The sequence below is a fragment of the Zootoca vivipara genome, chromosome 2 (genome assembly GCF_963506605.1).
Source record: "Zootoca vivipara chromosome 2, rZooViv1.1, whole genome shotgun sequence".
Lineage (NCBI taxonomy): Eukaryota > Metazoa > Chordata > Lepidosauria > Squamata > Lacertidae > Zootoca > Zootoca vivipara.
Genome location: NC_083277.1, coordinates 67,080,900 through 67,108,757, shown reverse-complemented (window position 1 = coordinate 67,108,757; position 27,858 = coordinate 67,080,900). Strand labels below are relative to the sequence as shown.

Here is a 27,858-nt window from a genome sequence, read left to right as displayed (position 1 = left end):
TGGAACGTCAGTAAAAAACGGAGGAGACTATTGTGTTACAGTATCAGTGGCTTGCCTCCATTCTTGCCATTTGTAAAGGATTTGATTATAAAAGATGCAGGAGGAAAGGATTAATACAGGCATCCCCAAACTGCGGCCCTCCAGATGTTTTGGCCTACAACTCCCATGATCCCTAGCTAACAGGACCAGTGGTCGGGGAAGATGGGAATTGTAGTCCAAAACATCTGGAGGGCCGAAGTTTGGGGATGCCTGGATTAATAGGACCCACAAAGGGGAGGAGGGAGATTCACTGGAATCTTGTCCTTCTGTTTTATGTTGTATGTTTGCGATTGTAAAACTTTAATTAAAAAACCAAATGAATAAATTTAATATAAATGCATATGCAACTGCGAGTACTGATCTAAACAAAGCGCTCAAGGTGAATCGCCTGTTGCTTTCAAACGTTATCTGTCCAAAAGCGTGCGGCGGCAGCTGCCCAGCTCTCGAAGCGCCCTCGACCTTCTTCTTCCCAACACCGGCGAGAGGGCGTCGGTGCTGACAGACGCCCGCGACCCCTCCTCCGCCCTCCCGCGTCGCGGAGCAGCGAAAGCCAGCCGCTTCTGAACCCACCCACCCGCGCCCAACTAGAGCGAGCTCCCGCCCTCCCATCCTCGCACACCACTGGCTGAAGGCGGCTGAGTGGCAGCGCAGGCCTAGCCAGCCAGCGCTTGCCTCTTTCTGGTCACGTGAGCTCTTTGCTCTCGTAAGCCTGCCCGGCTCCTCCTCCTCCTCTTCTTCCCCCCTCCCTCCCCTCCTCCTACCCGACCGTGGTCCCCTCGGCTTGGGGCTTCTCGTGCCCTCCTTCGCCGCTCGTCGGGCGGTAAGTAGGTTCATTGGAGTGACGGGTTGGGGTGTGTGTGGAGGCAGGAGGAGCCTTCGTTCCTTCCGCTCTCTCCCTCTCTCCCCTCCCCCCTTAACTCTGCTTCCGCGGAGGGTTCTTCTCGCTTCAAGCGCGACGGGCTGGAGACCACAGTTGGGTTGGGGAGAAGGCGGCGGCGGAGGCTCCCTTTGTGTGTATGCGCGCGCGCAAGGGAAGCAAGAGAAGAGCCTCCTCGTGAGTAAGCAAACAAGCAAGCCGGCAGATTCTAAGCACTCCCTTTCCAATCCCCCCCCCCCCCACGGGTGGGAATTGGAAGCTGGGGCCTGCCTCCAGCCTGGCTGCGCGGCCCTGTGCTAATACCAAACAGGACTACGTTATGTGGGGCTGCTGCAACGTAGAAAATGGTTTGGGGGGGGGTGCGTGCATTGGCTGGAGCTTTTTCTGCAGCAAATGGGGTGCAAAGCATGCTCCAGGCCTGTGCTTGGAAGTTTAGGTGGGGACTCTATCGCGACTGAATGGATTTCCGTTCTCTTTCCTCCAGACAAACACATACCCCACGTTTTTCCACATGCAATGGTTTTTTGTTTCTGGGTACAGGCGTGTGAGCCCCAAAAGTGCACCCCTAGGACCGAGGCATCTTGTTCTCCTGTGGAAAGCTTACAGGAAGGCTGGATGTTGGCTGGGGAAATTGCTGCGTCGCTTTACCCCTTGGGTCCTGCATTTGGTTTGTTGTGGTAATGCGATAGGAGGAGCAGCCAATATGGTGTCCTCCAGATGTTGGACTCCAACTCCCAGCAGTCCCAGCCAGCGTGGCCAGTGTTCAGAAGTGGTGGGAGGTGTGTACTCCAGCAACGTCTGGAGGGCATATTGCTCATATGCAGTGTATGCTTGGGATTGGCAGCAGCCCTGGCACCCATATCAGTTTTCTTAACTAAGGAAGCATGGTAAGCGATACAGGTGAGTGCTGCTTCTGGGTGCACTTTGTGTGCATCTTGTCTAGGCATGCAAACTTCAGTCCTGCTTCTGGAGAGATGAAGGTGACAGACTGCAGATGTTGGATAGTGGCTTCCTTCTGATGAGGAAGGGAGCACAGTGCTTTGCTGTGTTCCCTTGCCTAGCAGAACAGGTAACTGCTGTTCCTATGTGTTTTTTCATATGTAGCAAGGTAGCTAACAGAGAAGCACCTAGCTTTCCTTTGCTGAGTATTACCGATTTTTGGGGTGGGGTGGGGGTGGGATTGAAAATGTTCCAGAGCAGGCTAGCTGTTTTGACTTGCTATGGTTTATCAGAAGTCCCAAAGACAATATTTGGCAGTTTCTGTAGCAGAACCGGAACTCACTTTGTTATTGACATCCTTTTTCTTTGTTTAGTGCTTGCTTTTTGCCAGCTGCCTATTGTCTGTGTCTGTACTTGTTGAGTATTCTTCTGGGATTTTATGAGGTCTTATCAACATGTTGCCACAGCACACTAGTTCCGTTTGTCATCATTACTCCCCTTTTATAATTTTTTATTTTTTTTAGTTGCAGTTGGTCCTTGTTGGTAATATAAAAGGAGCAATTTGTTACTGTTACCTGTGTAATATAACTGTTTTGAAGCAACGAGCTATTGGCATTTATTCCAACATGTCTCTTAATATATGGTACATTTCTTTGGGTTTGACACGGGACTTAAAACACAAAAGGCGAACAGAAGTGACTTTTAAACTGGCTCTTTCACATTGTACTGTACTAGTTCTGTTGCATAGTGCTTAGTTTTTAATTAAGTCTTGCATGGAACCCTATTAATGGCAAGTGTTCTTCTGAACCACCAATGTATTGAAGCTTTCCTCCTAATAGATGTAACTGTCCTAATAAGGGAAATCAATCTTTGGGTTGGTTTCAGACTTCCAGCACAGTCTTGACCATGACTACTCAGAGCTAAGATATGCTGAATTTGGTGGGCTCACTCCCAGCTAAGTGGGGTTAGGACTGCAGTCTTATTCGTGCTTAGAGAAATCATGACTTAACTTAATTTCAGTGGGTCTCCTGTAAGCATGACTGAAGTAGATACAACCCTTTTGGCTTGTATGTAGTGTGAAAATGGGAAATATTAAAAACCAATTGCTGAATCTACTTTATAGTGTGTGATATAAATGGAACAGCCTTTAAAAGTTCCTGGTTAGCATATATCTCTTTGCCTTAGTCTCTGGTAAGATGGCAACAACTAATGGATTGTAATTATTTCTAACAGGCCTAAGAAGAAACTTCACTGGATTAAAGAAAAAAACTCAGTTGCTGCTGTACAACAGCAGCTACCCAGCTGCTGTTGTGCCTGAGAATCTTCAGTTTAGTTCCAAAACTTGCTTGAACACTTGTCAAATGACGTCAATGGCCAGCCTGTTCTCTTTTACTAGCCCAGCTGTAAAGCGTCTTTTGGGCTGGAAACAAGGCGATGAAGAGGAAAAATGGGCAGAAAAAGCAGTTGATGCTCTGGTTAAAAAACTGAAAAAGAAAAAAGGAGCCATGGAGGAGCTGGAGAAAGCACTGAGCAGTCCTGGACAACCTAGTAAATGTGTTACTATTCCTCGTTCGTTAGATGGGCGACTTCAAGTTTCTCACCGCAAAGGCCTTCCTCATGTTATTTACTGTCGTGTTTGGCGTTGGCCTGACCTGCAGAGTCATCACGAGCTGAAGCCGTTGGACGTTTGCGAATTTCCTTTTGGATCTAAGCAGAAGGAAGTCTGCATCAATCCATATCATTACAAAAGGGTAGAGAGCCCAGGTGTGTTTGAATGTTATGGCATTGCTTTCATCACAAAGTGTTCAAACTGTAATGTGATTTACAGTGCATGTCTACTTAGAATTTAGTCCCATTGTGTTGAGTAAGACTTGACGCCCAGGTAAGCATGTATAGGTTTGCTGTCAGGTGAATATGGGGAATATTGGGGGAATCTGAACTGAGTATATAGTTTATTTTACAAAGTGGTTTTTATTTATTTATTTATTTAGTAAATTTGTATACTGCTCTTCATCCAAATATCATGGCAGCTCACAGCATAAAAATGCAGGTTAAAAACATAAAATACACAATAAAACCAAGAACAAACTAAACAAATACTCCCTCCCCCCAAATCCCCACATTTAAAAGGATAAAGGATGTTAATCAGCCAAAGGCCTGATTGAAGAGGAACATTTTAGTTTGGCACCTGATGTATAATGTGTATAATGAGGGCACCAGGTGAGCCACCCTGGGGAAGAGCATTCCACAAATAGGGAGCCACTGCAGAAAAGGCCCGTTCTTGTGTTTCCTACCCTCTGGACCTCTTGTGGAGGAGACCTACAAAGAAGGGCATCATGATGTTTGCAGGGTCCTGGTAGGCCCACATGGGGAGAGGCGGTCCTTGAGTTTTCTTTTGTCTTGGGGAACATTGATGCCATATGTCTACCTTGCATTGTCCATCTGTTAAACTCTATGCTTTTTGAAACATGATTTCTGATGATAAACGAAGAAGCAAGCTTTTTTGCTATGACCCTATCCATCCCTGGCATGTGGTCCCCCAGTGTGCTCAGACTGGAGTGTGCCCCATGGCCTGGAAAAGTTTTCCCACCCCTGCTGTTCACCATTTGTCAGTGAGAGGTACCTCTTGCCTTGTTGGATTGCTATGGGACATGCAACCAGATTTTTCCACTGTTTTGACAGTTTGTGCTTAAGGCACGTTCTTCTGCCTGCGTCTTCAGCACTTAGCACTTCTACTGCTGTAGGCAAACGGACGTCTTCAGGGCTGTTAACTAAAAACACTAATCTTAGGTTTATGTTGTTTTCTTGCTTTTCAGTTCTACCTCCAGTATTGGTGCCAAGGCATAGTGAATTCAACCCACAGCATAGCCTTCTGGTTCAGTTCAGGAACCTAAGTCACAACGAACCGCACATGCCACACAATGCTACTTTTCCAGATTCGTTCCAGCAGCCTAACAGCACTCCATTTCCCATCTCTCCAAGTAGTCCGTATCCACCTTCTCCAGGCGGCAGTACTTACCCAAATTCGCCAGCCAGTTCCGGACCTTCTAGTCCATTTCAGCTACCAGGTAAAAGCTTATCTGTGTGATGTTAATTGAAAAGTAAAACTTGTAGTATGAAGCCAGAGGGAGTTTGCATACACTTCTGATTTGAATGTGGAGTGGGACAGAAGACACAAGACGAAGAGTTTGGAGAAAGCATAAACCAGGGGTCAGCAAACTTTTTCAGCAGGGGGCCGGTTCACTGTCCCTCAGACCTTGTGGGGTGCCGGACTGTATTTTTTTTTGGGGGGGGGGTGAACGAATTCCTATGCCCCACAAATAACCTAGAGATGCATTTTAAATAAAAGCACACATTCTACTCATGTAAAAACACACTGATTCCTGGACTGTCCGCGGGCCAGATTTAGAAGGCGATTGGGCCAGATCCGGCACCCGGGCCTTAGTTTGCCTACCCATGGCATAAACCATTCTATTGTTATTTATTTAGTGTGACCCATGTGCATGGTGCTACACAAACAACGAGAGGAAATATCTCTGTCCCAGAGGCTTAACGTAGACAGAGACACTAGGGAGACAATTGAGGGAAAAGAGGGGGAATGGAATTGAGGCATGCATGAGAAGATTGTATGGTTATTGCAGTTGCATGTACTTGGGCTTTAGTTATGGAGAACATAGGAACTAGGAGGTTGTGCCTAAAGTGTTCATGGAAAAGGTGGGGCTTCTGAGAATGTGTTGTGTTTTGAATGTAGTAAAATAGGTGATATCATGGAAGCATTCTGAGAGGCGGTTCCTTGCATAAATGTGAGGGAGAAAAAGTTGTGTTGGTTGCTTCCTAGGTTGGCCAAGCATGGTGAAGCTGAATGAGTGGGTAACATATGTTTGTTGGGATATAAAAGCAAAAAGATCAGGTGATGGAAAGGTTTGGTGGGGTTTGAAAATAAAGGGTGAGAAATTTATGCTGGATCTAGGAATAAACAGGAAGGGAGTGTAGAAATTCAAGGAAGGGCATCACATGGTCAGAGAGGTGAATGTTTTCGATAACAGTTTTGGATAAAGGTTAGAGGACAAAGTCGAGGCAATAGAAAGTCAGGAAGTAGTAGATTTCCATAGTCTAGGCCAGGGGATCCCAAACTAAGACCCGGGGGCCGGATGCGGCCCAATAGCCTTCTAAATCCTGCCCACGGATGGTCCGGGAATCGACGTGTTTTTACATTAGTAGAATGTGTCCTTTTATTTAAAATGCATCTCTGAGTTATTTGTGGGGCATAGGAATCCGTTCATAATTTTTTTCCAAAATATAGTCCGGCCCCCCACAAGGTCTGGGGACAGTGAACCGGCCCCCTGCTGAAAAAGTTTGCTGACTCCTGGTCTAGGCAAAACCAGAGCCTGCACATTAGTTGAGGATTCCCATGAATGGTTTCTCCACAAACTCATGGGTGCCTTTGAAATTTGTTAGTGTTAGTATTGAATACCAGTGGATATGAACTGCTAAAACTGGTGTGGGGAACCTTTCAGCCTCCAGATGTCAGTTAACTACAAGTCCCATCATCCCTGGCCATTGTCCATGTTGGGGGTGGGATTGATGGGAATTGTAATTCAGTAACATGTGAAGGAAGCGGGTGGTGCTGTGGTTAAGCCACAGAGCCTAGGGCTTGCCGATCAGAAGGTCGGCGGTTTGAATCCCCATGACGGGGTGAGCTCCCGTTGTTCGGTCCCTGCTCCTGCCAACCTAGCAGTTCGAAAGCACGTCAAAGTGCAAGTAGATAAATAGGTAAACGGTGTTTCCGTGTGCTGCTCTGGTTCGCCAGATGCGGCTTAGTCATGCTGGCCAGCTCCTTTGGCCAATAAAGTGAGATGAGCGCCGCAACCCCAGATTCGTAATAATAATAATAATAATAATAATGTTGGTTTGTTGTATATGCACTGTAATGTATGTCTCTTGGAAGCACCCCCCCCCCCAAAAAAAACCTTCAGAAAATAAAATAAAGTCCAGAGCATGGACCAGAATTTTTGCTGAGGTGACAGAGAAGGACGACTCTTGTTTGCTTGTTTATTCTGTAATGTTTCAAAGGGAGCACTAACATTGCAGAGCAGTGATACACTGAATTGCCAATTGTGTGGTAAAGGAAAAGAGAAGTCAAAGAGAAACCCAAGGAGGGCTTGAGAGGAACGATAAGAAGTTTTGCCTCCACATATTGAACTTTAGATGTTGACAAAACATCCAAACCGAAATATGAAAAGTACTTGGAGATGTGAGCTTGGATGAAGGGAGGAAGTTCAGGGTAATGATGAAGTGGTACTGAAACTTATGGAATGGGATAAGCTCACCTGGTGAGAAGGTGGGGGGGGGACAGCAAGAGAGCCAAAAAGCAAATCCAAGAGGAAGTGTCTCCCCATATGTAGAGATCAAAATGATTACCGTATACAGGTGAAGAGATAACTGGGGACTTAGGGCAAGAGTCGTCAGCTATATATCACATGCTGCAGAGATGACTAAGACTGCAGAGATAACTGAATTGGTAGGCTATTTTTTTGGCAAGGGCAGTTTTTGAAAGTGCTGGGAGGAAAAGCAAGTTGAAGTAAGTTGAGAGCAGAATTGGAGAGAAATTTAAGGGTGGGGATGCAAAGAGGCATATTTCAGGAGTTTGGAGATGGAGGTAAATTGGGCAGGAATTGACAAGGGAAGATGGGTCAAGGTGTGTGAGATTTTGTTTGTTTTAGAATAGGAGAAAAACAGGGAAGTTACCGCAATTGGGAGTTATAGGCGCGATGGAGGTACAACAGTGCCACTTCAGACTGCGATATGGGGATCGGAAGCATAAATGATCCTCCACATTAAACCTCAAGCATGCTCACACACACATGAAGCATATAGGGAGGGGAAGACCAGATGGGGAGTCCTCTTTTTGGCTTTACAGTGCAATCCTAACCAGAAAAGAGAAGGGCAGGGAACTAGGGAGTGGTAAATCACTGCAATGGCAAATTTGGAAGCAACATCTTATAGGTGGTTCTAAATACGCTGATTTTTGTTTGATCCCATTGATGTTGGTGACACTGCTTCCAAGCATTTTTAGTTAATAGTCTCAGCGTGAGAACCTGACCAAGGCTGCCCTCCTGATGATGATCACTAGAGCAGGAAGAAGGAGACGGGCAAGACTTACTGGTTAGGTTGTGGCCCAGAGGGCTATAGAGTGGGGAAAGCACATGTGCACATAGGGGAAAGAAACACAGACAAACTGGTCAACCAACTACAGTGGTACCTTGGGTTAAGAACTTAATTCCTTCTGGAGGTCTGTTCCTAACCTGAAACTGTTCTTAACCTGAGGTACCACTTTAGCAAATGGGGCCTCGCGCCGCCACTGCACGATTTCTGTTCTCATCCTGAAGCAAAGTTCTTAATCCGAGGTACTATTTCTGGGTTAGCGGAGTCTGTAACCTGAAGCATCTGTAACCTGAGGTACCACTTTAGAAAGCAGTTTATTTATAGAGAAAGATTTCAATGGAAGCAGAAAAATGGAAGGTGGAGAGTGAGGAGGTAGTAAGGAAGGATGACACTGAAGTGGGAGGAAGAATTGATTTTGTAGGGGTAACAGGAGCTGTGATTAGGCTGGATTAAATGTTCTCACTTTGTTCAAATTTCCTATTTTTCTTTATAGCAGATACACCACCACCAGCATATATGCCTCCTGAAGATCAAATGGGGCAAGATAATTCACAGTCTATGGACACAAGCAATAATATGATCTCTCAGATAATGCCAAATATTTCCAGTAGAGGTGAGGTGAACAATGCATTTTGTAGACTTGTTAATATTTTGCAGTTGAAATGCTATAGAGAAGAGAATAGCCTAACCATCAAAAGTGATTCCCCCCCCCCAGCTGCCACTTATCCCTGCCCCTTAAAAGCACTTTGGCACTGAAGGCTTTGGATGGCAGCATCCAATTTTGCTTTCCAGCCATGGGTAATTGTGTTATGGGTTGAGGATATTGGTGTTTGAGGGTTGGATATGTAGTGAGTTTGCATGGATGTGGACAGAGCAGGACCAGAGGGACCTTTATAGGTGGAGCAAAAACACACAAATTTGGTTTCAAGAAACATGGTTATTCATTTATTACCGTACTTTTTCGTGTATAAGACTAAGTTTTGTTTTGTTTTTTACCAAAATTAATGTTTAAAGGGGGGGGTCTTATACACAGGGGCAATCTCCCCCCATTTCCTTAATTTTGAGTCCCCCAAAATAAGGGGGGGATCTTATACACAGAAAAATACAGTAAATTTGTAGCCTGCCCTTCCTCCCAAAGGAGCCCAGGGTTGGACCAAGTTATCAGCATTTCAGAGTAAACTACTGCATGTATTGAATATTTCAGTGTTCAGTGAACAACCAGTCAGGCAAACTAATAACTTTTAATTGTGTATATATAAATACTGTCTTTGTTTCTAAGTGTGAGCACTTTAAATGGCCACGTTCTTGAAACTCCATTCTTTATGGACTTGAGCTGTGGCCTAAAGAAATAAGTAATTCAGCATGACTAAAACAAATTATTTTCCATGAAGTCCTAAGTTGGCGTATTGTAGTGCTTGTGAACATGAGCTGGCGATCTCTGGTCCACAGCTCAGCTATGCTATGCCACTGTCATCAGAGACTTGGTTCCCCATCTTTCTTGTGGGACTAGCTTACTCAGCAGAGCTGTTGGAATATTTTGGAGGGGGGTATCCTTGAAACTCTTTGAGCTTCGAGGAATAAAGGCATCAATACTATTAACTGTACGGGAGAGACTGTTGCTTTAGGTGTTATTGAAATATTGAAATCCCTATGTTTTTCTTTTGTTCATAGATGTTCAACCTGTGGCCTATGAAGAGCCCAAGCACTGGTGTTCAATTGTGTATTATGAATTAAACAATCGAGTTGGGGAGGCATTTCTTGCATCTTCCACTAGTATTTTAGTAGATGGTTTTACAGATCCTTCTAATAACAAGAACAGGTTCTGCTTAGGTTTGCTCTCCAATGTCAATCGCAACTCAACAATTGAGAACACCAGGAGACACATTGGAAAAGGTAATATAGAAACGTGCTTTGTATGATCGTAAGAAACCTTCATTCACCTAACTTAGTCATGTTCATTAATTTCAGTGGGTCTACTATGAGTAAAATGTAGCTGAATACCACCTAATGTTTCTAAAAGAAGCATTTTCAGTGAACAAATCTCCATACCCACATATAGCGTGATTCTACAGATTGCACACCAAAGACAAATCAAGCAGCCTTCTGATCAGATGCTTTGATCTAACCTGCCAAATGGCTCATGATTCTGAATAACAGTTTCCTAGTAATAGAATTCCAGCAATATTTAGGTAATCTCAGTTAAAAAAATTATTTGTTGAGGAATCTTATTTTTTGATTCCTGGAAGAAGGACATCTAGTGGCTGATAACATATTCAGTGGTAGAAATGCAAGTATACTCTGATGTGTTAGAATAACTGGAAACCATTCCTACTGGAGCCTTTTAAAAATAGGAACTCGGCTAGACTTTCTGACATCTGTAACATTTCTGCAAATAACCCTGTTAAATGTGTTTCTCACACTCCCCTGGCTCTAGGTGTCCATCTCTACTATGTTGGTGGTGAAGTCTATGCCGAATGCCTGAGTGACAGCAGCATATTTGTACAGAGTCGGAATTGCAACTACCACCATGGATTTCACCCTACAACTGTCTGCAAAATTCCTAGCGGCTGCAGCCTGAAAATTTTTAACAATCAGGAATTTGCTCAGCTTCTAGCGCAGTCGGTCAATCATGGATTTGAGGCAGTATACGAGCTCACCAAAATGTGCACAATTCGGATGAGTTTTGTGAAGGTAAGGTGTGTGTGTGTGTGTGTGTGTGTGTGTGTGTGTACACCTACTATAACTTGTGTGTTTGAGTGATTTTTTAAGTATATTCCCCAGGACGATAACTTCAATGGAAAAATCAAACTTCTGTGGCTTTGAGGGCTTCTTCCCCATATGTAATCTAGAAAAGTCACAGAAGTAACCCACCGTCCCTCAGAATGGGGAATGATGCGGAGGTAGTTTGGATGCATTATTACAGATGACTCCCCATTTATGCAGGGGTTCTGTTCTGGGGCCCCACACATAGGCACAAAATTGTGTAAAACAGGGAGCACCCTAGAGCAGTGGTCCTCAACCTTGGGCCTCCAGATGTTTTTGGCCTACAACTCCCATGATCCCTAGCTAGCAGGACCAGTGGTCAGGGATGATGGGAATTGTAGTCTCAAAACATCTGGAGGCCCAAGGTTGAGGACCACTGCCCTAGAGAGTCCTCCTCAACTAAGGTCCCTTCCACCTCTCCAGCTTGTGTGAGCCGGATGGGCAACAGAGCTTGCACAGCTTCCTCCACACGTCAGCTGGGCCGGTTAACTGAGTAGCGCATCAGCTGGGCCAGCTCTGCTGCCTCTCTGGCTTGGGGGAGCCAAAGGGACTGTGGGGCTTGGCTGACCAGGTGACCATGTTTCCGGGTACCGCTTCTGGTTGCATGCGAATAGAATGTGCATAAATGGGGAGGTGCCTGTATTTCAAAAAACATGTCCTCCTTGCCGGTGTAACAGGCTCTGAAGCAGGTGTCAGTTGGAGAGATGCATTCTCTCAATCGTCATTTGCAGGCCTTTCCAATAGGATAAGGCTTAGTTTGAATAAACCGTCAGTCTTCTCCATCTGCAAAACCTAGTAGGCAACGTATACTGGGAATCCTACTGAACAGTAGGATTTTTTCTGTGGGAGGAATAGAAGCATATGGTATCCAGTCATCCCTCAATAAACCTGTACAGTATTCCCTTTTCTCTGATGCGTCACACTTCTTCTTTTTTTGGGGGGGGGTGTTACTCATTTTTAAATTTCTAATCAATTTACTAGACTAATCAACACTGGCTGTTTTAAGAGCGATTCTTGGATATACACTAAATGTCTGCCCATTTTTTTGTAGGGATGGGGAGCGGAATATCATCGGCAAGATGTTACAAGCACTCCTTGCTGGATAGAAATCCATCTTCATGGGCCTCTGCAGTGGCTGGATAAAGTACTCACCCAGATGGGATCCCCTCTTAATCCCATCTCTTCTGTTTCATAGTGCCAAAGAAGTTTTTTCAGCCATAACTTTAGTGACCATTTTCTAATTCTACAGACACTTCCAGTGTGGATACTGTAAGAACATACTACACATTAGCTTTCTTCTACCAGTGACCAATTCCAATGTTTTTTATCGCTCTTCCTTTGAGTTTTTGATATTAAGGCAACAGCCAAGTTGGGAAGAAAACATAATTCAGGATTTTATTTTTCCTTGATACGCATATTTAATAATCATCAACTCCACTGAAAATATTTTTATGTGTCTTCTAGGAACACATTTTTGAACTGGTTCTTTTTTTTCCGGGGGGGGGGGGAATAGCATTTATCTTTTTCCTAAATTTGTTTATTTCCAGTTTACAAGTTTTTAATGTTGTATAATGGGTAATGTCCATAAACAAAGCTAGCTTTATTACACCCAAGATTGCCTTTAGCTTGAGTAAATAATGTGACTTAAGTATATACATGTTAAAAACACGTTACAGATAGCGGTATTAGAATGCATTACTGCAAGTTCTGTGGTAAATACGGTTTTATCTATACCCCAGTTCAATTTAATACTGCCTTTACAGTGCAATCGTATGCATGTATACTCTGGAACTTACTCCCAGACAAGTGTAAATAAGATGCTGTCTTTAGTCATTGTTCTTAAACATTTGATTTCAAGACACTCTGTTTTGCTTAGACTAGTCAGTATTTTCCCTTGACTTACATTCATGCTGTGGGCTAGACCTTGAAAAAGTGTAGCTTTTTAGGAAATCCACATTTTTTTAAAGTGCAAAACAGTGCCATTTTCTAGGTAACGTTGCGAGGCATGGTTCACCTTTCCCTTTTATTTTGCCTCTCTGTAGCTGGTATCCTGGAGGCTTCCTAATGTCACTGCTGGTTTTAATACCCCCCCCCCCCCGGTATTAATTACAACTTTACATTTATAACCAGAATATCAGGACTCTCACTTTGCTAAGTGATGCAAAATGTTTGCCTTTTAGATTACTGAGGCAGACCAGGCCTTTGATAACAAAAATATCATTGCCATTTGGTGCCTGGAGCCTCATAGGAGAATACAACACACCAGCTCTCCAGCATCATCTATCACATGAATTGTCAGTTTTATGGCATTTTGTTAATAAGCCTACTAAAGGGCTCTAACTGATGCAGAGATGAATGGTAGGATTTTGGTGAATATGGAGATGAATATGGAAGTCCTCCTTTCTTAAGAGGCTACTGTTTGTGTCCATTCAGGCATATTTCTTCATCAGTACAAGCGGGGGGTGGGCAGATGTATGCCTAGGTAACCAGCCATTACCAGTGCAGTTAATCTGATAAAGATGAAGTAAGTCTGAAGTGTGTTTGTTTATGTCCAGCAGCCACGCTCTGCTAGCAGAAATTTACCCCTAGCCTTCAGTTACTTGGTCTCCCTCAGAGTAAGTGTGGTAAGTAAGCAAATGGTTACACTTACTTCAGTGCTAACTTGTGGAAGTTCTCCCTTCCCTCAGCAAACCCAAGAAGGCCTGTATTCTTTTGCCATGTATTTTCGTTTGCTTTAGGATGCTAAAGCCAACGCTAAGTACCATACTAAATGCATTGACTTCTGAAGATGTAGTCTACCAAAATTAGTTCCCCAGTGACAGCAGTTAAAGCTACTCTTTCTCAATGGGATCTACCCGTTTCTAGTCATATGTTGATTCTACCCAAACTACAGGTGGTGGTGGTTGCCTTCGTTTTAAAGCTTAGCATTCTCAGGATGCTGAAGCCTTTACCCAGAATTGATGGTGACAGAAAGCAATTTCTAGTTCCTATGGCTCTGAAGATAGCCTTTTAGCTTACAGAGTTTGTAGGATTTCCAGTGAAGGTCGAGGCTTTGATGCCCTTGGCTTCCCACTGAAACAGAATAAAAGGATGCAAATCCGAAGTCTGGCTTTACTGGGATGGGATATGTTTTTTTCCCTAGCCAGCTTTTGATCAAGATGTGATGTCTGGCTATTCCTTTGGCTATAGCTGGTGGAGGGGATATTGTAGACTGTCTTCCTTGGTGGGATTTCTCAGGGGAACAAAATCTAGAGAGAGTAAATGGAGCAGGCTAGGTAAGCTGTGATCTGGGATTCTTGCAGAAAACATTGGTTGGCTGTGATCTAATCCAGCAAAGCACTTCTTATGTTAAGTGAGTGTATACTTGAGATCACTGAACACAGATAAATTATTCCATAACAGTTGAGACATCAGAGTATGTATTTCTGCTTTGTAAATTTTAAAACCAAGATGGGGGAAAATAGGCCACACAAGACTGAAGTTGACTTCTCCCAAGTTTAAAAGATCAGATATTTTAAAGACTCCTGGAATTGCTTCCCTGATCACATAGATAAGCTATCTGTAGTCTCTGGTGAGAGGAGTGTTAATCATGTTCCCACAACTCCTAAAGTGCTGGTAAGCTCAGTATTGGCCATAGTCACTGTCCTACTTTATCGTAGGAAGTGAACTCTTAATTGTGTATTCTATGGTGACATGTTTGTGAAGAAACTTTCAAAACTCTAGAAGACTATGAAGAGGCTACTTGGTTATTAGCAAATGTGATTGTGTGGAACATCTGGACATAACTTAGTCACGTTTGTAAATTTAAATGGATCTACTCTGAGTAAATCTTGGTTGAATGCCACCCATCAATGCCATGGAAATTGTGTTGTGCTTATATGGTAGTCCTGTCAGGGTCTTCAAGAGTTTACATATTATAATAAATACTTTAAAATTGCCTTAAAGGGAAAACAAATATGACTTTCACAAAGTTGCACCATTCTTTTGTATACATACTAGTTTCTACTTGATTTTCGAAGCAAAAAAACCCACCCTTTTCTAGTCTTTCTTTCTTTCTTTTTTTTAAAGAGAAGTAGATGGTCTTATTTTGTTGCCTTATATTTTAGTCAACTCCTTAACTTAAAACTACAGCCAATATTTGCCTTTGCTGGGCATGCTGCTAGCTAAGCAAGATCTGCTGGGGTCTTCTCCTGTGAAACCACACTGAAATTAACAGGAGCTGCACAGGGGGAATTGCTCCCCAGAAGTTGTAGTGGTTCCAGATGTTCTGTGCTTGCACTTGACCGCATTGCCTGTATAACACTAAAGACATTTCATTGAATTAAAAACAATAAATGATTTGCAAGTTAATTCTGGTGTCTTAAAAGATTTGGCCTTTGTAACTAACTTCCTGAAGATTCCTACTCTTTAAGCCATCTAAAAGCCTTAAGTATGTTTGCCAGGTACCAGTACTAACCAGACCTTCTGACTTTGCATGCAATCTGAGCAATATTACTCTGTGTATGTAGTAAAAAAATGTATGTATTGCACTTTTGAAGAGCAAGAATAGTACATAAATTGCTAGTGCATTTTTTGGGACTATTACCAGCAATAATATGAGTAAACTTGCTCCTGGTTTTCCCTTTATCCTTTGGAGGGACAAACTTTTTAAATGCTGATACATCATCTTGCAATTTTGTTGTGATTCTCCATCTCTAAGATTTACTTGTATATTCAGGTTGAGTTGCCAATTATTTAGTTCTGTTTCAGTGGATGTGTAGGTATCTGACATAGGTTTCACAACAAGTTGCCATGCTTGCATTATGGTGTATGTAAGAATGGGAGGAGATTTATTTGTTTCCAGATTTAGCTTGAGTCACGGTGTTCTCATTTTTGTAGAAACTGAGTGGGTTATCTCATTCTTGCAGTTTACCACTTTTTATGCCTATCACTGGCCTCTTTTGGCCATCTCTTTTTGGGGGAGAGTAAATGGCGGTGGATACCATCCAACCACCCATGGAGGATGTATGCTTTGACTTTGTTCTCAATAATGCTTCTGGTGGGTATTAAGAGGTACTAGACAAATTAACTTCAGCATGAATTGCAAGTTTTTATTGGAAAATTGATTTAACTATATTGTGCAAGATTGTTGTTGCATCTGGCTAGATTGCTAACTTGCTGAAGGGACCAAAATGTGCCTCAGGATTAATTTATTTTAAAAATTATAAAATGCTCTACTTTGTTTCTACTTTGTCTTCACAATATCTAAAGTTGGCTCCACAGCAAACATGGATGAATTCAGGTTTGAATCTTCTGGCTGAATTAAGAATTCCAGACATCCCACATCCAAAATTTCTGTTCTCTTGCGGCATCACACTTTCTACTCTTACAGATAATCTATGTAAAACGCTGTTTCACAAAAGTAACTATGTAACAGCCTTGTAATTTGAATATATTTTTTAAAAAACCATGCGTTTATTTCACAGTATTACTAATGTTTACCTGGTAAAAACAGACGGTCTTGTAGTCTGTGGCTGGAAAACATCTAAATATGTCAAACACTTTCTCCCTCAAGCTTTCTTCCTCCAGTTAATAAAAAGTTATTATTGCCTGAATTGTTGCTAGATAGCAGTATTTTAAAATAAAAACAACCTTTTTGGGCAGCACAATGTTTTGACCTGTCTCTGCCTGTATTGCAAATAATTCCTTAACTCTGGAATGGTGACATGTGGTGGGATAACGACAGGACTGCTCCCGAGGGCCCTCTTCAGTTAAGTGGAGTTCAGAAGGCACCGTTGTTTTCCAGATTGCTCTGGGCAATGAAATGGGACTGGGTGATGACCATTGCATCATTAGTGAACTGCCCAATTGAGCTTTTACACATGGCAATGGGGCTGGTTAGTATCCATCATCCATGGGTATTAGACAGCAGCCTGCTGTGTCCATTCCAAACTCTGTGCCATGTTGGAGCAGACCTTGGAAAAGCTATTGGAGCATTGTCTGTTCTATGTTTGTGGGATCAGTTGCAGATCTTGCAGCCTGAGAACAAGGGCAGGATGCTTGCAGGAATTAGACTAAGCAACCATGTGTTCTCTTGACCCTGCCCATACTGTGTCGTGAAATCTAGTGGGAAGCAGCTGATTTGGGTGGGTGCAGGAGTAGTTGTTCCCTTACTAGGAGGGTGTGATGCCCACCACTTTGAAGAAAGGGGTGGTATAGCCAATGTCCCTTTTGGGGGGCAAGGTGGTTGCAATGGTTGTGGTTGACCAACTGCAGGCGTATTTGGATACAGTGGGCTATCCAGACCCATTTCAGTCATGGGGTGAGATGTAGGCCTGGTTTTCCTGCTCTGACCTTTGCTTCAGAAAGAATTGCGGGGAGTGTACCCTCTTGATTCCCATTAATTTCTTTGCAGCTTTTGATGATATTGGTATCTTCCTGGAATGACTCAGTGTGTTGGAGGCACTGTATTGCATTGGTTCTTCTACTGCCTGCCATGTTGTTTTCAAAGAGTAGCATTAAAGGTGTACGTAAGTAAAACACAAGCCATAAAGCAATACTGGTGTAATACTCAAATCAGCAGGCACATGCAAAATGTCCCCATTCACAATTTTCTGCGGCATTTTCATCCTTGGCAGCCAGTTTTAGTGAAGCTTTATTTGTAAATTCCATGTAAATTCCATGTTAACAGCTTTTGACAGCTGTTCTGCTCAATTTAAAAACTGCAGTTTGTAGAACAAAACATAAAATGTTTGAGGTAGTCTTATTTATCTCTGTCTCTGCACGGCTATGTTGTAACAGGATACATTTCATGCCCAGTGATCAATAATTCTCTGCTCCCTGAGCAAAGGGGCTTTGAGCTGACACCTTTTTAAAAATAATAACAATGCAGAAGGGATGTTCCTGCCTTGGAAAATGAAAGTGAGCATATATAATGATATAGAAGCACTGATGAATGACTATGCATGGTAGAAAACTAGCAACCCTTCCATAGCTTTAGGTCTGGAATCAACGCTCAGCTCCTTGAATTAACAACAGGCATGTACATTTGGAGCAAAGGCTCGGACCCCAAAAGCTTCAAATGTGTAAATCAAAAGAATTTTGATGCACACATGGGGCCAGTCGTTCTTCCTGTCCAGGGGCAGCCCCCATGCCACGTGGTGTGCTGCTGAAGTGGGTATTCTGCCCAGAAGGGTGGGCGACTCATTTGCCAGAAGAAGCAATTTCCCTCTGCCTGCAGGCCAAAAAATTCTGGACTCTCACGCTGTGCAGAGGACACATCCCCACTGCTCATTAAAAACATGGCTTTCCCTCAAAGAATTGTAGGAACTGTAGTTTGCTAAGGGTGCTGAGAGCTGTGGCTCTGTGAACATTTTGTGGGGGTGGAAGCAATGTGCTTTAAATATATGGTGTGGATCGGACCTGTCCTGTCTGATGAAACGTGCTTTTCAGTGACCGCGCAGGAGAGTTCCTTTTGCACCAGCGCCTGCTGAAAAACTGGTTTGGTACACTTGCTTTGTTAGAGCTGGTGGTCTTCATTAGATGCATGGCAGAACTCTTAAAACTGGACTGTTACCATGTCAGGCTGCAGGTGGGTATGCCACTTTTGACTGCCTCCAAAAAATAATAATACAGTAGTACCTCAGGTTACAAATGCTTTGGGTTACAAACTCCACTAACCTGGAAGTAGTACCTCGAGTTGCAAATTTTGCCCCAGGATGAGAACGGAAATCGCGCGGCAGCAGGAGGCCCCATTAGCGAAAGCGCACCTCAGGTTAAGAACGGTTTGGGGTTAAGAACGGACCTCTGGAATGAATTAAGTTCGTAACCCGAGGTACCACCGTACAGAAAAGGATCCAGCACACCTGGAAGAGAGTTTCTTGCCATGATAGTTTTCTGCCCTGCATCCTGACCCACGAAAGTAGAACTCTTGCCACTTCTGCAGCCCATGTTAGTTGGAGTCTTTTGCCTTTGTTCAGAAATGTGGACAGGGCTACTTCAGCACCAGTGAATGGAAGCAAGCAAACCTGAGCTGTGCCCATGGATGTAAGGTACTGGGGCTTGTGGCTCCTGGTTGTTGTTTTTATGATAGCAATTTCTGTGCACAGATGCAAGTATGAGTCTCCAAGCAAATTAAGATGGGGGTTGGGGTCTCTCTTGCACTGTGATTAGCAGCACACTTGGCATCTCAGTTCATTTAAAATAAAGATTGCAAGAGGCAGGAGATTTGGTGTCCAGCTTAAAAGTCCTGGGGGTTGTGGCCCCCTGCTAACAGCACCTCTGGCTGTAGAAGAATAAATGTGTGAGCTTGTTTTCATCCCTACCAGCACCCATTGAATGCTCTCGGGCATCTCAATTTTGGCCAACGCTCACTTGTTTAAAGAAGGGGAGGGGAGTAATTTAAGGTGGAATTTCTGATGTGACAGCAAATCCCTTTGCACCCCACAGTGGGTGTTAACTCCTCAACACCCGGGTGGAAGTGCCATCAATCACAGGCACTTCATGTGAATTGAGTAAGTACAGCAAATCTAGAACGATTCCTACAGGAAGAGCGTTTTGTGTGGGTCTAAAATATTGAATTTCCCCTTTTAATGTGCCAGTTTCAGTAAGATTTGGAGCTGAGTTGACAAAATATTTACTGGGCTTCGTATTCATCTTGCTTAAGCCACGGTTGGCATATAAAACATTTTAAAAACGCAGCCTGTCGGTGAAACAGGGCTTGCTAGCAAATCAGTTTAATTGGGTTCTTAAATCATCCAACTTCAAGCGTATCCAAGGCATTTCAACTCTCTGGCAGTGCATATTTTTTTAAAAAAATATGAGGGTTTCAAATGCAATATTTATCTGAATTGTGAAGGGGAGTAGAAGAGTGGGTGTTTATGAAGCTCCAGACTCAACATTTTTGCTTAATTGGATTCTTTAGTTTTTTTTAGTACTCTTTTTTATTGGGGTAGCTTTTGTTAATAATTCTATCCCATAATAATAATTAGTCAAAAAAAATGCCTAGCCCTAGAGCAGCTAAAGTGAGTATATATATGCATGTAAACAAGTCAATGGGTAAGACCATCTCTCTCCCCTCCTCTACCTATTCTATTGACTTGGGGTGGGGTGGATGAGATATAACATGACCACTGGAACCTCTGAATAACCCATGGTCCAGTTTCAATGGTCTTATTGTACTGTGAAAGATACATTTTTAATCCAACCCAAAGTTTTAATGCAGAGACACCTGGAATTAAATTCCATTGAAATGAATGTGTTCAGGCTTGACTCACATGGATCTTTGATAGTCCACAGCAGTCATTTGCATGCATGTGTGGATTGCCTCATTCTTCCACGCTTTTCAATTGATACAGTTCACAAGTTCAGTTACCATTGATTAAAAGACTTCTATACGGCCCTTTGTCAATAATACCAGGGTGGTTGACAATGCAGTTCAATGCCAATATATTCAACACATTACAGTATAAGCAAATCCACAGTAGATCAGCCAGATACCACCCAGGCTCAATTATTTACTGCCCATAAATGTATGTATTGTACATGTGTGTATAAAGTACTATGTATAAAGTAGCCGAATGTAGCAGACTCCGTTGAAATTTTGTTTCATAAAATTTAAGCACTGTGTGATTGCAAAACAGACAAAAAACCTCAAAAGTGGTTTAGAAAAAAGATAAAATGATAAAATAGTCACTAAGGAAAATCAACAATAAATGTTTTTCGCAGGCGCCAAAATGAGTACATTGAAGGTGCCTGTCTGATATCAATAGGCAGGGAGTTCCAAAGATGCTGCCATTTTCATTTTGTGAGTCCATAAGCACTCAGATGCAGGCCATATCTCTGTTGATGGCAGAGCAGGGCTGCACTTTTAGCCCCAGCCCATCATCAGCTTTTCATGTACTATGCAAGTTTGTCTGCAGAGGAATTCAAATGCTGGAGCACCTACCCATTGGTTGTATACAGTCATACCTTGACATCCGAACGCTTCGACTTCCGAAGTTGACAACCCCCGGAAGTCCTTTCGCCGTGCATGCCTGGCGTGAGCATTCTGTGCTTGTGCAGAGCGGCGCGCACGCAGAAGTGCGAAATCGCGCTTCGCGCATGCGCCGTAGCAGCACTTCTACATCCGAAAACCTCGACTTACGAAGATGGCCGTGAAACGGATCGTCTTCGTAAGTCAAGGTACCACTGTATATGGAACTAGTTTTGCATGGTGCTTTGTGTTTTATAACAGTTTTGTTTGGTTTTGCTGCAGCCAGCCCTGGGACCTTATGGTAAAGGGTAGGTAAGAAATTGAATAAAATGACAAATAGATAAGTAACACATGAACAGGCTACAGTGCCACTGTGCATCCATAAGCCAGCACTTATTTTCATGTACTGTACATACATCCAGGACTGCATCCGCTTTGTTGCTTTTGGAAGGTTATTGAGCTTTCTCTGGTTGGCTTGCTTACAAGCTCTGAAATTTTTTTTGTTTCAAAAATAGCAGGTTTATCTGTGGAAGAAATGTCCTGGCATGTGTTCTTCAGAAACTGTTGGCATGAGTAATCAGCAAGCAGTGCTCTACTTATAGCATTGGGCTCTAATTTTAAGGAAGAAATGAAAATCTCCCAATTCTGTGATGCCACCAAAGGTGTCTTCTCCATCCATTTGCAAAAATAGAATCCTAAAAATTACTCAGGCAGTTCAACTCCGCTTGGCAATATTATTGAACATTGTGTTAGACTAACATTTGTACAGTATGTGATGGTGTTTGTCTGTGGGATTGCTGCAGGGTTGAGGCTCAGGGAAAGTTAAAACCATTTAAACATAGAATATTAAAACCAGTTGCAATCAAGAGGGTAAGGTGGGTATTTATAGCTATATCCCTGGGATTAATAGTTACCTCTTCTGCATACAATGAATTTACAGTACAGTGGTACCTTGGTTGTCGAACCTAATCTATTCTGGGAGTCCATTCAACTCCCGGAACCCTTCGAAAACCAAGGCACGGCTTCTGATTGGCTGAAGGAGCTTCCTGAACTCAAGCGGAAGCCACAATGGATGGTTGGCTTCCAAAAAAGTTCGCAAATGGGAACACTTCTGGGTTTGTGGCATTCGGGAGCCGATTTGTTCGGAAGCCAAGCCATTCAACAACCAAGGTACCGCTGTACTTCCTGTTGTATGTCTGTCAACATAAATATATTGGGTGGTTCTAGAGTTGCCTTTCTGCAGAGGGAAGGGTTCCTTCTGTTCTTACCGGAGATTGCACTCTAGTGGAGGCTCCTGAGGGAGAAAGGGATAGGAAGTGAGAATGCCCTGCAACCACCACCCTTTCACCATTGGTGGAATGGGCAGAAATGCCACCCCACTTCAGTGTGAGTGTCCCATGAATGGAGTTGCACTCAGCTGGAATGAGAACCAATAGTAGGAGGGAGGTGGCACCTTCCTGTTCTGCTTCAGGTGGCTAAACAGGTCAGGTCGCCTCTGCTAGTGTACCTCTCAGTTTACCCACTTCAGAACTGAGAAATAAGAGTGGTGAGTACAAGCCAAGGTAGCGACAAGTGCTCAACAGCTGTATTCTCCTTTGCATTGAGGGTAGAGGGACATTTGCCAGCCTAAGGTTGGGTTAAGCTAGGCTGATTTGGACCAGCAAATCCCATCAAACCTTGACCTGCCTACAATTCACACAGGGTAACTGTCTCCATTCTATCCTCCCGGCTCCCTTAAATAGGTTTGCTTATTGTGATCATGCATGCCCCATCCTTTCAATGCATTTGCATCATTCACGGTGACTCACAATGATTAAAAACAAAGCAATCCATTAAAAGAAGTAGAACAAAAGTGTAAGAACAGAGATCAGCTTGGTAAATAGCATTCTAAAATGATAGCCTACGACCATCATATCAAAAGCATGACAAATCTTTATCAGGAGTGTTTTAATCAGTTAACAGAAACCCTGGAAGAGCAGGGTGCCATGAATCTCATGGGGAAGGCATGCCACAATCTGAGAGTGGCCGCTGAGAAGGTCCTCTTAGCATGTTTCAGCCAGTGATGAGTGATGGAAAAGAAAGATCTTCCTGATAGATCTCAGGGAGTGGGCAGGCTGGTAGAGGAGGAGATGGACTCTCAAAGATCTTGCATGAGTCAAATATTTGTTTGTTTTTTAATTTGTATAATCTTAGCAGGGGCTTCTCATGTAGAGTAACTGCACTTGAGAATTTACCCTACACCACTGAGAACAGGTGCAATATGAACCTCTGAATGGGTATAATACATACTTTGGACCAACGGTAGCCAGCAAGATCTCCCTCTCCCTCTCCCTCTCCCTCTCCCTCTCCCTCTCCCCCCCCCTCTCTCCAGGTAAATGAGGAAAGTGGGTGATGGAGATAACTCAGGGACAGAACAAAATGGACAGCAACTGCATCCTGTCTTAGGGTTGGGCATCTAAGAACTAAAATGCATGAGTGCCATGTCTGATTGAAACCTTGCAGTCTTATTTACAAAATCAACAATTTGGCTCACAAATCTGTTGTAGCAAGATAACATTGGCGATTGATGCTGGCTAAATAATATGAATCTGTGTGGGATTAAATTAGCTGAGTCCACGTTTTTGCTTTAGATTTGTATCTACATTTTAATACATATAGACAAAATAAGATGCAACAAAGAAATTCATCATCCTCAATGCAGAATGGCGGCTATGTGGAGGTTATTCTATTTCTCATTGCATTTACTTGGGGCACCCTTTTTATTTTAAACATATTTTATGGGCTGGAGGAGGCAGATTATATCTTTACTCTCCAAGATAAGCCATTTTTTTTAAAAAAACAAAAAAACCTATGCTCCACTTTTTAGCTTTGAAATAAATATCCGTCTCATTTTAAATCATTTTCTTTCACTTAAGCAAAAGAAATATCCTCAAATAGGTAATTATTGTTGAGAAATGGGTGGATGAGGACATGCTTTTCATCTCTCTCCCTCTCTCCACTGTGGGTATTTTAACCAACCACCCAACCATCAAATACACACACACACACACACACACACACACACACCCCACATTTCTAAAATAGGCTTAACCAAGTAATTGAAACTCAAAGGAGTAAATGGCTTTAATTAGTAGACTGGCACCTATCCAAACTAGGGAGCTCTTTTCACAGCCTTTACATATTTACTCCTAGGCAGGTGGGGAAAGGATTGCAGCCTTGATAACTATAGCCCTGGTAAAGCATTAGCAAAGTGTGTAGGTTCTTATGTGTAGGTGTGGGTCATCTGTGGGGATAAACACACCAGCCTGTGGAGGGTGGTGCCCATTGGCGATGATAGGGCAGAAGTCTAGAAGGCCAAATGTAGGTGGAGCCTACATTTGTCTCCATTGCCCTCTGCTGAGTCCTACAAGAGTGAAATGGAGACTTAAGAAGGAGGGAGCAGACAAAGACCCCCTCCGGACTGGTTGCAAGTTAAGAAGGCAAGTGGACTAGGAGGAATCAAAGACTGAGGTTGGTGGGGCAGTGACGCATTTGCCCTAAAGGATTAGCTTCCACTGGCCCAAGCTCTGTCCACCTTCCATGCCTATTTTTGTCTCCCCCCAAGGAGCTGGAAGTCTGCACTGAGGAATTGCTTGTATATGTGGAGGCTCCCCGTGCATTTTGAAATCTGGAAAATCAGTGTGTTCCTCCCCACTGACCCTCTCCTACACTATAGTTTCCATGTTTGCTAACACCTGATGAGGGCAGCACTGGATTGTAACTTGATCTTGCTAAATTCAGCAGCCTGCATATAGTATATAACACTGTCTGCATCTGCATTGGAATTGTTTTCATAGCTTTTGAACTGTTTCATTTGTTATATCGCACTTCTTTTCTCCACTCTGGGCATCTTTGGGAGGAAGAGCAGAATATGAATTTAATCCATCAAAAATAATAGTAAAATTAATGTTATGATGTGCACCTGAAACTCAGATGCTGTACCCTAGATATAAAGAGCTGGCAAGTCAAGCCATTTGATCTATCCAAGTGCTTGTGTCTATGGCTCAGAGGAAGCCTCTGAGCAAGATCTGATAATGTGACTTGGTCACGGTGCACTTGAAGAGCACAGGCTGTGTGTGTGCACCAATTCCATGGTGTGAATCAGTAGAGAGTTCTGTGAGTGCTTTGCTTCATTGTCACAGCCCATGCAGATGTGTGAGTCATTACTTAATGTTGCTGTACTGTTCAAGGAATGAGCCCAAGATATGAGCCAATCTCCTCTGATTGATCCGTCTGGCTCCTGGAGCCATATGGTTTATGCAGGGTTGTTAAGTGCCAAGAATCCTGGATCTGATAAATGCATTTAAGGATAGAAGCAACAGGTAACTTGGCTGAGAAGGTAAGGTATAAGGAGATGGTAGTTTGAGTAGCAGGATTTTGGAACTTCATCATTGGTACTTAACACCCATTACTGAGACAGGAATTCATACCTTTTTCTGAACAACTGTGATTTATGCTTAGGACCATGGGAGTAGAATTGAAGAGGGCAAAGCTGTTTTAGTGCAGATAATTCTGAACTTTCAAACAAGGCAGCCTATGGGATTCAATGAAATGGGAATCTCAATCATGATGAGGGCTGGCCCTACCGTTAGGTAGAGGGAGGCAGCAGATGTTGGGGTTGAGGAGCTGCAGTGAGCTGGTGGAGGGCAAAGCTGTCTCGAGGACAAAGCTGTCTTCCATTCACCCTCTAAGCCAGTGGTTCCCAACAGGTGGTCCGGGGACCCCCAGGGGTCCGCGAGCTATGCCAGAGGGGTCCGCAAGATGCTATTAGAATAAAAAAATATATTAAATATATTTCGTATGATAACAGATTTTTTGTTTTGGCCGCTTCCTGCATGAGCAGAGTCTAGCACAAAACTAGAATTAGATAGAGGCATTAGTTCTGCTGTATGCCGCAAGGACTACAAGAAACTTGGAGATAAGGCAATGAAAAAGATCCTTCCATTTGCAACCACATATCGGTGTGAGCAAGCATTTTCTTCCATGTGTTTCATGAAAAACAAATATAGGAATCGGCTCGACATGCGGTCGGATTTCAGAGTGAAAGTTTCAAGTTTGGAACCTAATATTTCAGAAATAATGGACTCAAAGGACAGATTTAACTCATCTCATTAAGAACTGAAAATTAAAACTAACTGTATACTGATGGAGTACTCTGTTGTAACTGTAAAAACGTATAAATATAAAATATAAAAAGACTTAATTTGGCTCTCACTTTTTAATTTTAGGATTAGGAATTAATGGGGGTCCTTGTCACAATAGCGGTTCGATGAGGGGTCCTCGAGAAAATTTTGTTGGGAACTCCTGCTCTAAGCTGATATGCTGTCCTTGAGAGGATGTTTTCCTGCCACCAGTATTGAAATAAGATTTAACCGCCCTACTGGTTGGCTTCTGTGGAGCGGGGATTGTGGCAACTGTGGAGCGGGGATTGTGGCAACTTGAGTTTTGCTTCAGGCAACCAAATGTCTTGGGCTAGTCCTGATCATGAAAATAAAAAGCCAATGGGCTATTGCTGGCATGGGTCCCATTGATTTCAACGGGTCTGCTCTAAGCATGGTCTACATCTCAGCCCAATCCATTCTTTCACTTTCTGTGCTATAATGATAACAAGACTAATGTGATGATTATTATTTTTTTAATATTGTAAAAATGTTAGTATATAGATGACTATTAACTTCATTTTAATGAAAAGAAATTGCCATTAAAATCAATGGGATTAAAGCAGGTTTTAATGACAGTTGTTTCCTATTAAGTAGGCTTAAAATTGCCTGCAGACAACATATCCTTGACTTATTAGGGGTTAAATATATAGTAACCATTAGCAAAGGATTCTGTTTTCTGTGTCTCCATTTGAATTTGCTTAAAATCACCACCTTGCACTGAGATGGGGGACTGCAGTATGGGCTCTTCATAGTCTAATGAAAATGGTTCTCTTAGAATGGAGAGGTGATGCACAGAAATCCCGATGAAATAATTCAGTGGATTTGTTTTGGTTCCACACTATGATCTCATCATCTCTTAAGATAATTGCATTTGTACCAAAGGGTGCATAAAAGTATTGCTCTAGATATTGGTAGAACAAACAAAAGGTTACAAGCACCAAATTTCCACAGCTAATTTGCATTATGGGTTTGAGGAAAGCAATAACTGAAACTGTACTGGAAATTTAAGTGCTTAATCCAGCTTTATTTCAATACATTAATCTAGCTCCAACGACTATTGGCCACAGGAAATGGCTATAAAATATCACTAAACCAAAGCGTGCTCTGGTCCATGGGGTCACGAAGAGTCGGACATGACTAAATGACTAAACAACAACAAAACCAAAGCTTGTACCTAAAGAATGTAGTTTCTGATGCATAGATGGCATACAATACCAATAGCCATTCAGAGCTGAAAGTTTTGCCTTCTGTGCTGGCTAGGCATGCTGTTCTGGGTTTTCAGGGCTATGTGGGGAGGCAAGAAATAGGTAGCCAGGAATCACATCAATTTGGTTACCTTTGGAGGGCAAGAACACTGGAGACAGAGCATGTTTATGCAAGCTGAGTGGAGGCATACAGACAGAAGATCCAAAATCCTTTATCTCCTGCAAAGCACCCAGCTATGGCTTATTGTCTTGCCTTACCCGGGACAGTCCTTTGTTTGAAGGCATCCTCTGAAGAGCTGTCTGGTCCAAGTATGGCTTAAAGGTAAGAGGGAGGTTTAGGCCAGGGCCTTGAAGGTGCCTGTCAGCAGTTAGTGCCTGGACAGCAGACCATCTAAATTCACGGTACCTTGCCAGTACCTTGCCAAATAAACACAAGTAAAATACAATTATCTTTGTTTCCCATTCCCAAACAATGCAAAATCTCGCCATAACTGAGAGTTAAGTAAGACATACAAAAAACCCAACAAATTTTAGGTCAGTTTAGATAGTTTGGGGTGTAGCAGTTTTAATGTGCTGCTGGAGTACGATCTCTAAAGATAAAGAACAACTGAAAATGGCTGGCCTGTGGCCTTCCAGGTGTTGTACTAAAACTCCCACCAGCCCCAGCCAGCTTGGGCAATGGTCAAGGATGATAGGACTTGTTATCCAGCAACATCT

General features: G+C 43.0%; 1 protein-coding gene across 4 annotated transcripts; it reads left to right on the top strand.

Moving 5' to 3' along the window:
* Positions 1–771: 771 nt before the first annotated feature.
* On the top strand, positions 772–16,425 carry SMAD5 (SMAD family member 5). Of its 4 annotated transcripts, none has more exons than XM_035105497.2 (7): positions 772–859; positions 3,089–3,619; positions 4,672–4,923; positions 8,514–8,633; positions 9,692–9,913; positions 10,455–10,711; positions 11,835–16,425. In XM_035105497.2, exons 2-7 carry the CDS (start codon positions 3,217–3,219, stop codon positions 11,976–11,978), a joined length of 1,398 nt encoding a protein of 465 aa, XP_034961388.1. In that variant the 5' UTR covers positions 772–859; positions 3,089–3,216; the 3' UTR covers positions 11,979–16,425. The 4 variants fall into 4 exon arrangements, with proteins under 4 accessions (XP_034961388.1, XP_034961391.1, XP_034961389.1 ...); XM_035105500.2 differs by lacking the exon at positions 772–859 and adding an exon at positions 884–1,093; XM_035105498.2 differs by lacking the exon at positions 772–859 and adding an exon at positions 884–1,097.
* The last annotated feature ends 11,433 nt before the right edge of the window (positions 16,426–27,858 follow it).